We start from the raw sequence: 14,081 nt of genomic DNA, 5'->3' as shown, positions 1-14,081 counted from the left end.
GCTACATATATTATCCTATATTTGGAGATGGTCAATAATTCTGGGATCGACCCTCTATACCTCAAATAGTAAAAAAAAGAAACGCATTTTTTTTTCAAATGGAGAGGCTAAGACGTTCTTTAATTGCTTGTGAGGAAGGGGAAGAATAAGACACCTTTCCCCATCCTTCCTTCCTGATGTTTTTTGAATTCTTAGCGCACATCGCGATCACTATTAGAGCATTTTCATATCCTAAGAAACACGAAATGAAGGAAATTTCTTTTTCCCTTGTTGGATGAAATACGCAACTTCAATTTATCGTCCTATACCTTTCTCAAAAAAATATTATTGCAGTACACGGCAAAAATTGAAAAGTTACTAGATGCATGAATTATATTTTTCCTGCACAAAAAATGCTTTATTTTCCTACGTTAAAACTCATTCGGTCGTCCGAAGAAAATCTTAATCGCGCGTGCGATAGCCGGAGTAAATATAGACATTTCACTCGTTCATTCATTTACATATCCTATTTAGCTGCGAACGAAAAGCTTTTATTACAAATGTACCTCAATTAAGGTTAAGTATCAAGTGGTTTAACAATTACCAGCAAACAAATTTGAACACAGGAATATTTAATAAGATCACACTCTTTTTTCTCCTTCCTTCGTCTTGTAAAATTTGGACATCCAATCACGTCGTCTGTAAGTGATAACAATAAGATAGGAATACAACTACAAACCTTAAATTCAAATCTACTTAACACCAAAGACATGAGTTTTAAAGCGAGGAGAATCCATTGCCGGAAGAATTCATGTAATTAATTTTTAAACCCAACTGTAGCTTTTCCAGGTTGTTTTCTTTGAACCCCACTCTTCTTTTTGTTCATCTATTTGCACACGAATAATGTTCATCCTAAAGAAAAAAATACGTCTACTGAAGCTTGATATTATGAGTAGACTCATTAAATCGTACAATAAAGACGGCCCACTGCTTAGGCTTGGCTTTCAATCGATCCAATAAACTCTTAACCAATCAACGAGCGAGAAAGCCCAAGACTGACACAGGTGTTTTGACATTGGCAAACATAGTACGAAGGGACGGAAAAACACAAAATTCCTTGCTGAATTTCACATAGTTTGAATAGCGAATGAAGGGAAAACAGCTTAAGAATGGCTACAACAAGAATGCCTAGATTCCAAGGTCTTTTGGTTTTGTTTGTTTGTTTATTGGGACTGATTCCAATCGGAGCGCTCAAAGATGGCAGCGTACCTACAACACAAAGTAATCCTTCAAGCAAAGCAGAAGATCTTGAAGTAACTACACAGCCGCCCCGCCAGGAGGAGAAAATATCTAACTCAGAATCTGGTATGCAAGGATTTTAACTCATATAATACTTGAATAGTTCGACTCTGATACCAAATGTTTTCATGTCTATAGCGGAATGCCGCCGGTCTAGGACAGGACATATGATGATTGTATTTATTAAGTATTGTAATGCAATGTTTTAATATATTTGATCTGCAACGCTAAGCACATCAAAGCGGTTAAACATCGTTAAGATTTTCTATCACAGTATGCTTAGTGAATGAGAAGATGAGATGATAAATCTCCTTGTAGACAATTAATTTTTGAACAAGGATACCAAGTCGTTAAAGCGAAAAAGCATCTTAAAACATCGAAATTCTCAAGGGAAAGTCAGAAACCGTTAATAATAATTGCCGCCTTTGAATTTTAAAAAAAATCTTATTTTGACTCGGTGTTTTCTATAATCATTCTATCTCTAACCAAAACACATTCAATGGCTATGCTTTGAGATAACGAAGAGACGTCGGTATTTCCTTGTGTTGGCCCAGGTAATCGAAAGACTTTACGCAAAATTTCCTTAGAGACCGGGTTTTGATTATCAATGTTCGCTTTTTGCTCAAAATTCTCATGACAAATAAACGAATTTTAAAGAAAACACAAAATAAGAATAAAAAAGTATATGTAATAAAAAAGAAGAACAAACTAAAAAAATTAGCATTTCGGAAATTGGTACATTTTTGGTACAAGTTAATAAAAATGGCGTTTTTCAACAGGATGAATTGGAAAACACAAAATAAAAGTACAAGAAAAGAGCTGAAGTAAAAAAAATACTGAGTAAAGGCAGCTGTTTATAGATTCCCTATGGCTTTTTAGCATTCAAAAGCTTCACTTCTTGCCTTTCTGTAGCAAAAGTTCGCTTGCTTCAAGTGCTTTATAGTCAAACCAGTTGAAGAGTGAAGAGTGCTCGCTTCTAAAATCGGCAGTTAACTTAAACATTCTTGTAGCTAGCCATCCGTAAAGACTCTTCAGTAGTAGCACTTTGATCGGCTAGACAAGTAACTCGAAAAACGCATATAGCTTTGATACAAAAGAGAAATAGAACCAAGCCATAAGTGTTTGGTTCAAAAAAGTACTCAGCTATAAAGTTTTGGCTTAATATGCCTAAAATGTTATAATAAGTTCTTCTCTAAATCACGAGGAACATTCCATATTTAAATAACACATTTTCCCAATCCCATCTCAGTCTCTTTGGATCCATTCTGAATGAAATATTCTAATCTCAAAACAAAACAAAAAATCTGTAATATCAAATTCCCATAAAGTGGTGAGCAAATAATTAGTTTTCTTCTTTTATTACAACAATTATTTCGACAATTGACTATGCATTGTATATCATGTCCAGATAGGTTTTTTTCATGATCTATTTGGGACCTACTAGTTCGTGCGGTAGGATTTTTTTTTTTAAATAAATAAATGGGATTTAACAGTGGCATTTCTACAGAGTAGCTATTCATCCACTGTAATTCCAATTGGATTTTTACCATGAACGTTATCAGCTCATGGTATGCTTTGATAAAACGTGTTACTTTTGCAGGCTTTTGAGTCATTCTTCTAATTTATTTATCACTTTTCTTGGCAATAAATATGAACTTGAACTTGGAAAAAAAACACTAGTACAGAACTACTTTTTTCCCTGAAGTAAAATGGACAAGGAGTAATACAGAATTTTAAATCCGCGAGAGAAAGAAAAACGTAAACATTTTCTAGTTTTGTTTTAATTCTAATTCCCATAAAAAGTTTATGTCTGATATTTTTCCCTTGTCAAATCCAAATTCATAAAAAAGGCCACAAAAATTGCAAGAAGTTTTCCTCTCTATTCATTTCATATTTCTTTTTGTGTTGATGTTTTTACTCTTTAATGTATGCTTTGGTCTCTGACAGCACGTGAATATAGAAAAAAAGACAGTAATATCGATAATATACAACAAGGGGACAATATTGATGAGACAGAATATAAACAAAATGAGAAAAACCTGCTATGTTTAGATTGTGGTTTGTACCGCTATGAAGCTATCGAAGTTAATATGAACTGTTCTCACAAACATCATAGGCTTGAGAATTTCCTAACGCTTTTACTACATAATAAAGTTAAAAAATAGCACACATTTTGCCGGTATATAGACAAAAACAGCTTAGATCACAGTTAAAGCTTGCAAAGCGAGTTGTCTGTGAATTTCTATTTTTATCTTTCGTGGTTTGGTTTTAATTTACGAAGTTATCGATTTTTGAATCATCAGCATTTTTGATGATACAGTGGGTGAATAAGTACTTTACTATTCTAGCTGGTTTTGAGTAAAAAGATAAGCTTCAAAAACCGTTTAAATTGAAAAATAAGCTAATTGTTCAAATAGCCTTTTTATATACATGCTCTAACCGCTTAATGTGTGTGAGAGATAAGTTTCATTTGGAGAAGATTGAGGTTTTGGATGATTAAAATCCCCGAAAACCCGCTATCGCGATGAACCCTACATGCTACGATTAGAAACTCTTCTCACAGATATTTCTTGAAGCCACATGTGGGTACAATTTGGGGTTTTCGTATTGAGAACCATCTTAAAGTTGTCCTTGACCTATTTTTCTGATACATTTGTGGTTTTTAGATGGGGTGTTCGAGAAAATGTTCACATTCCGATCCCATTGCGCGACCATTCCCTCACCAACATTCATCGCCATTCCTGTGTAAATTCAAAATTGTTTAGTAAATTTACGCTCCTAATAACTTGGTTCGATATTTCAACGCCACGCTAAATTAATATTAGTAATTTAAGCTAAATGTAGCAATTATATTTCTGTAACGACAAGCGTTATAATTTCTGGTAATGGATAGCACACCTTTGATTGATGCTTACTGCGAAATAGACCGCTTTTACCAATGACTGCGTGCGCATACAGACTACTGGCAAAAACTGAAAACAAGGCAATCCAAGAATTTAAAATTATATCAAGGCAGGTAAAAACAATAAGAACATTACTGACTTATTAGACGTTTTTTGTAGGCGGGAAAAGTGCAGTTACACATAATGTTAAAATAAATAAAAGTTGTCTCTGACTTAAAATCTTTATACATAGGGACGTTTCGGCTTCGCAACTGAAACCTTAATCAGCAAGATCGTTTCCGCTTAATGGTGTTTAAAAGCATAGTACATACATAGTGTTGTGATGCACATTTAAGTTAGAAGTAAGGTTTTTACTAATTTTTTGCTTCGATAATTTCATCACACTCCATCTTATTTTCCCAAAACGATGCCTTTCCAAATCACTATTTTATTAGATTAACTAGCTTTTCTTCAGATAAAAATTTCAATTCGATTTATCTTATAACACAAAATTGGCGGTCAGTGGGCACACAGAGAATCAAGAGCTTTCTATCTGGTAAGAACGTGTAACAGAAATTCCAAACCTATATGAATTTTTAATAACGTATTTCTCTATTTACACGAAAACTCACTCGCCATTCGTGGGCGCAAAAAGGTTTTAACAATTTTTAAAAATATATCAAATTTACGCCTTGAAGAAACACTTGAATTGAATAGGAACCACTTAGAAGGCGCTCTTTGAAAATTTAGGATTCTAGAAAACCCGATGTCATAAAGATTTAGCTTTATTCTTGGCATGCGCCTATGAAAATTTAATTTCATAACTTTGGAATAGTATAGAATCGAATAAACTAGACGCTTTTGGGGAATTTTTTTAATTTTTCTTTCAGTATTTTTAGACTCAAAACTCTATAGCCTCATATAAGTCCACCTGTATATATGCATACACATCACACGCATACTCGCCCGCATACTAAACAGCATTTTTGATCAAAACACACCAAACTCCAATTCGATTTTTCACTTAGTCGTGCCCTGACTGTGATTAGCCTATAGGCTGTTTCATATTAGGCTATCATGTCAATGAAATTTGATAGTTAAACTTGGGCTACTAAAACATGGCCGAGGTAAACTCAAACAAACTGGCTTCAAGTGCTATTCGTCGTAAAAAAAAAAGCATATAGTTTTTCAATTATTTCTACTGCGGAACTTTATTTGTCAAATACATTACTTTATTGATCAAATACATTACTTTAATGATCAAATACATTACTTTAATGATCAAATACATTCCTTAAAGTCAAAAATTATCAATGGGTAAATTAAAGCCTTCGCAAGCAAGTTTTTCTTTCTTTTCAAGTTATTTCTTTTATAGAATACGCGTTAGAGAAGCCTTTATTTTGGTCAAGAATGACGAAATAGATAGTTGTCTCATAATGCATGTGATTCACAACCAATCAGAGCACGAGAATTATGACAGTTATTTTATAATAAATTTAAGACTTTTGCAGCACTTCCCTAGCTTTCCCCTTCCCCCCACTCCAGCCCATAAATTATGGAAGCCCTCATACTCAGTTCTCTCCATTTCTTCCTGTGAATTGAGATCATGTTATTGACATGCAAAATTAAATCCCTCTAAAGATGCACCACTTCTATTGCTGGTTTCCAATCATCCCCAAGGGAATAAATAGCATAAGACACGGCGGCCATGTTGGATGACGATAATAATAATAATCATAATAATCATAATAATCATAATAATCATAATAATCATAATAATCATAATAATCATAATAATCGTAATAATCATAATAATCATAATAATCATAATAATCATAATAATCATAATAATCATAATCATCATAATCATCATAATCATCATAATCATCATAATCATCATAATAATCATAATAATCATAATAATCATAATAATCATAATAATCATAATAATCATAATAATCATAATCATAATCATAATTTTTTTTTAAATAATAATAATAATAACTTTTATTGTTTTTTTAAATTGACAATAATAATTCTTCAAGATACAATCAGTAAAAATAATAATACTTCTACATTAATTTCTCACTAAGAAAAAAAATTGTATTTTGTATCTCTATCGATTATACGACGTATAGATTATCTCTTCACATATCCTAAATATATCTATTTATAATAATAAAAAGAGAAAAAGAAAAACTATAATAAAATATACTATAATAAAAATATATCTACTAATAATCATTACTACTACTACTACTACTACTACTACTACTACTACTACTACTACTACTACTACTACTACTACTACTACTACTACTACTACTACTACTACTACTACTACTACTACTACTACTACTACTAATAATAATAATAATAATAATAATAACAATAATAACAATAATAATTATAATATTTATTGCTTATATTGCGCATTTTAACATTTGAATATGATCAAATGCGCATAATATAACAAAAGAATTCATTGACAATTCTTTTGTTAAATGCAACCAAGATGGCGGCTATGACGTCACGTGCAAACGAATGATTAACATATTTTTATCTCGGTATTTGATTCCATATCTATTCTCCATTCAGACGCAGTGGTAAAGAGTGATGACGACGAACTACAACTAGTCAACGATCTTTTTACCAACTACAGCAAAGAAGTGAGACCAGTAAAAGAAAAGGAATCTGCAATTGTTGTGAAATTCGGAATTGCCTACACACAGCTAGTGGAATTGGTAAGGTCCTAGTGGATTATTAAATGCAAAGCTAAGTTTAACTATACGTGTCTGGCATTAGTCTTGCATGTTTGGCAAGGGCTTTAGTTGAGAGAAGAAAGCCTACATTATGTTTATTGTACTCTAATATGGCGTTTGCATGATGAAGTCATTTGACTCCCACTACCAAGATGCTTCGCGAATTTTCTTTCTTATTTGTATTCCCTCATGAGAATAGTAAGACAATTGGTGCTAATTAACTGAACAAAAGGAAGTGCGCAAGGGAGTCTGGTAGTAGAGGTCAATGACGCCATTGTGCAAACGTACTATTGCAGAATAAAATCATGCAGTCGATGAGCTTGGGATGGCCTGCCCACTGTTAGTAAATTAAATCGGTGACGGTCCCATCTATGTAAGCCTCGTTGCTAAGCAAATTAAAGGGACGTCACTGTTACAAATAATTGTTGATGTAGAGATAGCTGACACACTGGATACACTTAAGACCGCGTGCACTTCGAAAGCCACAAATCCGTACTTCATAATACTTCAAACGAATTAACAAAACACGACGTCAATAGTCAACGTCCAGTTCCGAGACATGCTTCGCTTGCCACACACAAAGGTTTTAGTACAAGGCTGCATGCGAAATTAAATTTATTCTTTTCTCCTTTCACGAATCACTTAGCATTATGCATGCAGTATTGCATTGAAAACTTTGTGCATGACAAGCGTAGAGAAGCATATTTTGGAAGTGAGCTATTACTTCCACACATGAAGACCTTTAAGTTATAAATTATTATTCCTATTAACTATCAGTTACGATGTTTTGTTGCATACTGTTTCCCTTGTTACTTTAATGAACGTGGTTTAATTTGTTTTACAGGATGAGAAGAATCAAGTTTTAGTGAGTAACGTGTGGATCCGGCAGGTTGGTAAATAAAATATCTTGAAATGTTTTTCCTGTATACCTCTTTAAACTATAACCAGCATGATCACCATCAACATGGATTAACATCATCATCAATATCATCACCATCATCATCATCATCATCATTACCACCAGCATGATCACCATCAACATGGATTAACATCATCATCAATATCATCACCATCATCATCATCATAATCAACAACATCGCCATCATCCTCCGATCGGCCATCATCCTCCCCAAGCAGTATCTCGAGTATCTTCATCACTGCCACCAACACCAACACCATCATCATCATTATCAACATCATCATCATCACCCTCATCATCATCACCTCCAGCATGATCACCATTATCCTCATCATCAACTCCTGGTTAGGTTAAGCCCTGTCCATTACAAAGCTGAAAGACCTTCACTGAAAAAAATATATTCCTAAGGAAAAGTTTTTTCTTTTGTCAGTCATGGAACAATCATCTGCTGCGCTGGAATTCGTCCCATTACGGAGGCATCAAGTCTATTAACGTGGATCCCAAGCTGGTATGGCTACCTGACATTATACTCTATAACAAGTAAGTATTGATGATCAAATGTATTCCATCAATGTTTGTGGAAAGCTGGATAACACCAACAATACACGCACCACCAGGAATCGGTGGGGAGAATTTTATCCTCGCATTTATTGCTGGTTTTCAATCATACCCAAGGAAGTGAAAGAACAAAAGAGGTGGCGGCCATGTTGGATGATATAACAAAATAATAGACCTCCTCGGCTCGGGCGTAATGTTTTCCCATTTCAGACCACGTGTCACTCCCTAGGGTGTCCTTTCTTCGTTGAACGGTTGCGCTCAGTTGCACATAAGAAGACACATGAATATGGATACAACTCCAACAAAGAATCTCATTCTCAAGAGAAAGACACGTGGTCTGAAATGGGACAACATTACACCCAAGCCGAAGAGGTCAATTCGACAAGTCTTTTGTTAAATTCAACCAAGATGACGATATCCATTTCATTTTATTTTTATGTTATTTCATTAACTTTACAACCAAATGAGCGTAAACACAAAACTTACAGAAACAATACACAAACCTACGATAGCATAAATTGAAATAAACCAAAAAAATCAAAAATATACTACACTCTCCCACACCGACTAACATCTGGTCCCACACAATGGTCAACCAATAGACCTTGGATGTTAGTCGTGGTGTAATGTTTTCCCATTTCAGATCATGTGTCATTCCCTAGAGTATCATTTCTTTGTTTAACGGTTGCGCATGAGAAGAGACAATATGAATTCAACTTAAACAAGAAATCTTATCTTGTAAGGAATGACAGGTGGACGGAAATGGGAACGCATTGCAGCGCAACCAACGTACGAATTAGTATCATTGCCCATATCGCGACCTTACCATGTTTATTTACATAAATTTATAACATTGCGCCCGCAGCGCCGACAGCGGTATTACCAGCGGTTCTATGGACAAATTCAAAACCAAAGTGATCCTGAACGCCGACGGAACAAACACGTGGTATGCGCCAACCATCCTGCGGAGTAGATGTGCCATTGATATCAAATTCTTCCCATTTGACGATCAAAAATGTGACCTTTTGTTTGGTTCATGGACGTACGATGGGCTGAGAGTAGATCTTTGGAACATGAGTAATGGAGTAGATCTCAAGGCGTACATGCCCAGTGGAGAGTTCGAGATGATAGAAGCTCCAGTCAAAAGGATTATCATCAAATACAGGTATGACATCTTGAAATATTCGCGTTATGGAGAAATGGAGCTCGTATTTTTGACAACGGAAATGAAGTGCGCGGAAATGAAGTGCGAGGAAAAAGGTGTCCTATCATAGGGCAAAGACAAGCCTGCGCAAAATCGTAAATATTATTTTACACCGAAGAAGTCCATACTGGTTATTAGTTTAAAAAAAGCAGGCACTCGTCTCTGTAATAAGATATACACCTAATTCAAAAAACGTTGTCATCGCCAAAGGCGATAGCTAATAGGCGATAGGCTAGAAAAGCTATAGGATATATGTCATTCCAAGATCCAAGAATTGCTGTAATGACGTGTGTTTCTGCTTCTTATTCTCGTCAAGACCTTAGTGGACCTTAGTATGGACCTTAGTGCTGAGACTGATTCGATGTTCTTTGTATTCAACGAAACCATTTCCATGTCGGAATAACCTATCGCCTATCGTCTTTGGCGATGACAACGTTTTTTGAAGTAGGTGCATACACACACACACTATCTTGGAGCTTTAGATTACGAGATAAAGTAAGACGGAGAAACACTCAGCCACGCATAGCCTTTTTCAAGCTTGCGTTTATCCTGCTCTACTGCTCTAAACTTGTTTATATCATTGTACAGAGACGCACGCGTTTTAAACTGCTTAAATGAACGTAATAGTTTAACCCTAATGATTTTGCCCATAGCTGCTGCCCAGAGCCATACCCCAACCTGGAATTCACGCTACATATCCGTCGAAAGGTTCTCTTCTACTTCAACAATCTTATTGTACCATGTTTCCTCATCACCGCCTTTGCCCTGCTGACCTTTGTCCTGCCACCCAACACAGGAGAGCGAGTCACCCTTGTCATCACGACACTCCTTGCCATGACTGTATTTATGTTAATGATTGCCGAGAACACTCCGACGACGTCCGACGTGACGCCACTCATCGGGAAATTCTTTGTGGCTTCGATGGTAGAGATCGGGCTTGCGCTGATCGCCACTTGTTTTGTACTGAATATTTATGAATCCACAGGGCCTCAATCTGACGTTCCCCGATGGCTCCAAGTCCTTCTTCTAGACTTCCTAGGACCCATATTGAGGGTTACCCGACCAAAAGAAAGATCTGAGAAGAAGCTATCTTCAATGCCCAATAACTATACACACGGTTATCTCCCGATATACCCCGACTCCAATGGCAAACCACCCGATGGTGACGTTAACGACCCCAAAGATGTCATCGTCATGACAACTAAACCAGGAGACAAGTCTCTCAATTCACGAGATTTCATTTCTTCGATCAATGACAATAACGTGAAGTACCGAGGCAATGGAAATCCAACACACGATCGACTCCTCGAGGGCATAAATATTCTGGCGGACAGAGCAAGAGAAAAAGAGAAAAGCGAAGGAATCCAAGAGGAATGGGAATCTGTTGCCAAGGTGATCGACAGGCTCTTCCTGCTCCTATTTTTAGCAACAGTTTCCATATCAACAGCCATGATATTCTTACAGAGACCAAGTTACGCAACGATGTAATTTGATAGAAAAGTGGATAAAAAATATTGAAGACTGCAGCTTTGCTGTGGGATGGGTGACCCAAAAGTATCTTGGACAATCTGTTGCCCTTTTATGGAGTTAAGTTACCTAAGCTTTAACCAATCAGAAACCGTTCCGTTGTTACAATCTGAGCGGCGTGTGATGTTAAACTCAAAAGTAGGACTCAGGATTATGATCGATCCCTGAAACACATGACTTTTGTTTTTTTACAAAGACGAAGTCACAAAAATAAGCTTTGTTTTAAGAGTAACCCAATCATAAGACTGCGCTAACAAAATAATATCCCAAGTGGCCCTGAGCTCCTACAAATGAACCTTGGATGACGTCAATGTATCCAGTCACGTGGATTTTATTGCCAGCGTCCTTGACATTTGAACATGCGCATAACTAGCACATAGCACATGGAAATAATTCAAAACGATTTTGTAGATAAAAGCTACTATCCGCACAAGTCCCATGGAAATATTTCTGACGATAGATAACACAATAAACAGGGCAGTTGAGAGCAAAAACACAGCAACGGTCATAAACCAAAAGAGGAATGTAACTAAGGCATTCAACTTCCAGCGAACTATATTTGCAATACTCTTTGGTCACTACCTGTGAAGCTTACTGAAATAGAAAGTACGTATAAGTACTGCTACACATGTAATAATGGCAAGCAGATGCATATCCAGGATGATTATTAACATTAAGTATTTATGAGTAGATAGCTTACAAATGGACGACCATGGTTACCTTGAGTTCAGCACACCCCAACTACTAAGTTATTTGTAAGACGCAGATCTATTCATTGATACAATATTTATATACGATTGAGCAATTCAAATTACTTTTAAAATTCTTCATGAATTGCTACTGCAGAGATGATTCGAAGAGAGACTGATATTTTTTTCAGAAGCCCGTATAGAGGCTTTGCACCATCACGTGATTGCAGCCATGACAGGAGGCAGGAACGATTGAATCTGGTCTAATTTGATTTACACGAAAAAGAATTCACTTTTTCAGGGGGGGAAATGCTCTAATGTTGTGCCTACTGTAATGGCTGCCATCACGTGCTGGTGCAAAGCCTCTATAGTCGAATATCACTTCTCGATATTCGCTAGCACGCGGTTTTGCGTCCACACTGACACAGGTTAGTGGGATCATATCAATCACAGCGCAAACTCAGAATCATAGCGTTTTCAATATACATATATATCGGACGATGATCCTGTGCCGTGGACTGAAAAACTAACTCTTCCTTTGGAAGTTACGTGATGGTGGCCATGTTGACGGTATTTAAGAAAAGGTTTCTTATCAGCTTTCTTTGTTAATACCACCATCATGGCCGCCATGTCTTTGTCTTGACTCTCAGTCTTGGAGATGATTGCAAGCCATCAATAGTATGGACAGAACTCTTTTATAAGCAATCTCGCTGGTTTTCTATCACAAACTATTTTCTCTCGATTTAATTGAACACCTCTAAACAGCTAAAAAATGTAAACTAGTGCACAGTATTTTTGACAAATTCAATTTACGGTAATATCGCTAATCAAAGTAAGTTTCAAAGGTGGACACAATGTCTATAAACATTACCATTGTGGTGTTAATGTGCCAACCATTTTAACAATAGGTTTTTTCATTTTGCTTTAGGCCCCGTCCACACGTATCCGGAAATTTTTGTATCCGCAAATCATTTTTTGCGGATACGAAAATGTTCGCGTCCACACGCACCGTATTCGAATCGTTTTCACACGTATCCGTTTTCGTAAAATTTCCGGATACGGGCACAAAAATTTGCGGACACGTGTGGAAGGGGCCTTATTGGATTGTTGGGAATTTATATTTATTTAACAATCAAACGAAAACAAATTTTGTCACCGTGAGACAACCTATCCATGGAAAATGTTTGAACTTCAACCAGGCACTTCAACCGTTTCTTTCATTTTAGATTGCATATTTCATTGACCTTAGTTTCTTAAGTGATATTTATTTTCTGGACAGGAAAAATGCTTGCGCATAATGAAACAAAAACAACTGATAAAGCTTAGCTTGTCAACAACTAGTTTTCCCAACGAAAAAATTGAAAAAATATATATTAAAGTGTAGAATAATTCTCTCTGGTATAAATAGAATATGAATCATCCCCTAATAAAGTATACTTTTTACATCCTTCATTATCTGTAAATTAAATCAATAGGAAAAAATAAAAACCCTACAAGTTAGATCCAAGCTTCTAGAAGTTAAGATGAGATCTGGCAGTTCACTAACGAGTACGCATTCACGATTTTTCCGCCAATTTTTCCCGCCATTTTTCCCGAGCATGTGCAAACATTTTCTCAGTCATATTTAGAGCAACTACTATTGTTTGGCGTTTGTAGCCGTTTAATAATAGGCAGATTAAGATTCCCGTTTTTCATTCCCGCAAACAGAAAACTTGACCACGTTTTCATCGTTTCCCTCCATTTCACTTTACCTTTTGCAAACCTTCTTGACAAAGACAAGTATTCTTTTGTTGATCTACTACTTGGAGATTTTTGCGATTCCTTTTCACTAGTTTTAAAGAATTTTTTAATGGTCAACTGACGTTTCACGTTTGCCGTAAACGAGAATCTTAAACTCTCTAATATTTATTTCGTCAAATTTTTAACTATCATTTATAGTATTTATAAAAACTAGCATGTATTTTGTGTTTATTTGATGTTATTGGTTTATGCATTGTAGTATTGTGTTCTCGTTGTTAATGCTTGTTGGTTTGTCCTAACTCGTTATCATTTTGATATTACTTTGGGTTTTTTTTTCTTAGTTCATTTGTTTTGGTTCGTTTGCTTGTTTAATAGACAAAATTACAGGCCTTAGGCGTAGTGTTTTTCTATTACAGACCACGTGTCTTTCTCTTGAAGATAAGAGATTCTTTGTTTGAGTTGTATCCATATTTATGTGTCTTCTCGTGCTCAACTGTTAAACAAAGAAATTATACTCTAGGG

General features: G+C 35.8%; 1 protein-coding gene across 3 annotated transcripts in view; it reads left to right on the top strand.

Moving 5' to 3' along the window:
* LOC116302015 (neuronal acetylcholine receptor subunit alpha-7) overlaps nucleotides 1-13,271 on the top strand; it is a 34,605-nt gene extending 21,334 nt beyond the window's left edge. For 2 of the 3 annotated variants that reach the window (XM_031711193.1, XM_031711194.2), the window contains exons 3-7: nucleotides 6,759-6,904; nucleotides 7,767-7,811; nucleotides 8,272-8,381; nucleotides 9,265-9,564; nucleotides 10,257-13,271. In XM_031711193.1, the coding sequence (XP_031567053.1) occupies nucleotides 6,759-6,904; nucleotides 7,767-7,811; nucleotides 8,272-8,381; nucleotides 9,265-9,564; nucleotides 10,257-11,091 (1,436 nt within the window). In that variant the 3' untranslated portion in view covers nucleotides 11,092-13,271. Of the gene's footprint in view, nucleotides 1-1,021; nucleotides 1,345-6,758; nucleotides 6,905-7,766; nucleotides 7,812-8,271; nucleotides 8,382-9,264; nucleotides 9,565-10,256 lie in introns of those variants that run through there. The other variant, XM_031711192.2, reaches the window with a different exon arrangement.
* Nucleotides 13,272-14,081: the final 810 nt, after the last annotated feature.

Source organism: Actinia tenebrosa, unplaced genomic scaffold, assembly GCF_029948245.1.
Source record: "Actinia tenebrosa isolate PJP-AT-01 unplaced genomic scaffold, QUT_ActTen_1.0 PGA_scaffold16__25_contigs__length_10494907, whole genome shotgun sequence".
NCBI classification, from domain to species: Eukaryota; Metazoa; Cnidaria; class Anthozoa; order Actiniaria; family Actiniidae; genus Actinia; species Actinia tenebrosa.
Note: the sequence above shows the minus strand (reverse complement) of the source record. Positions and strands in the feature narration are given on the sequence as shown.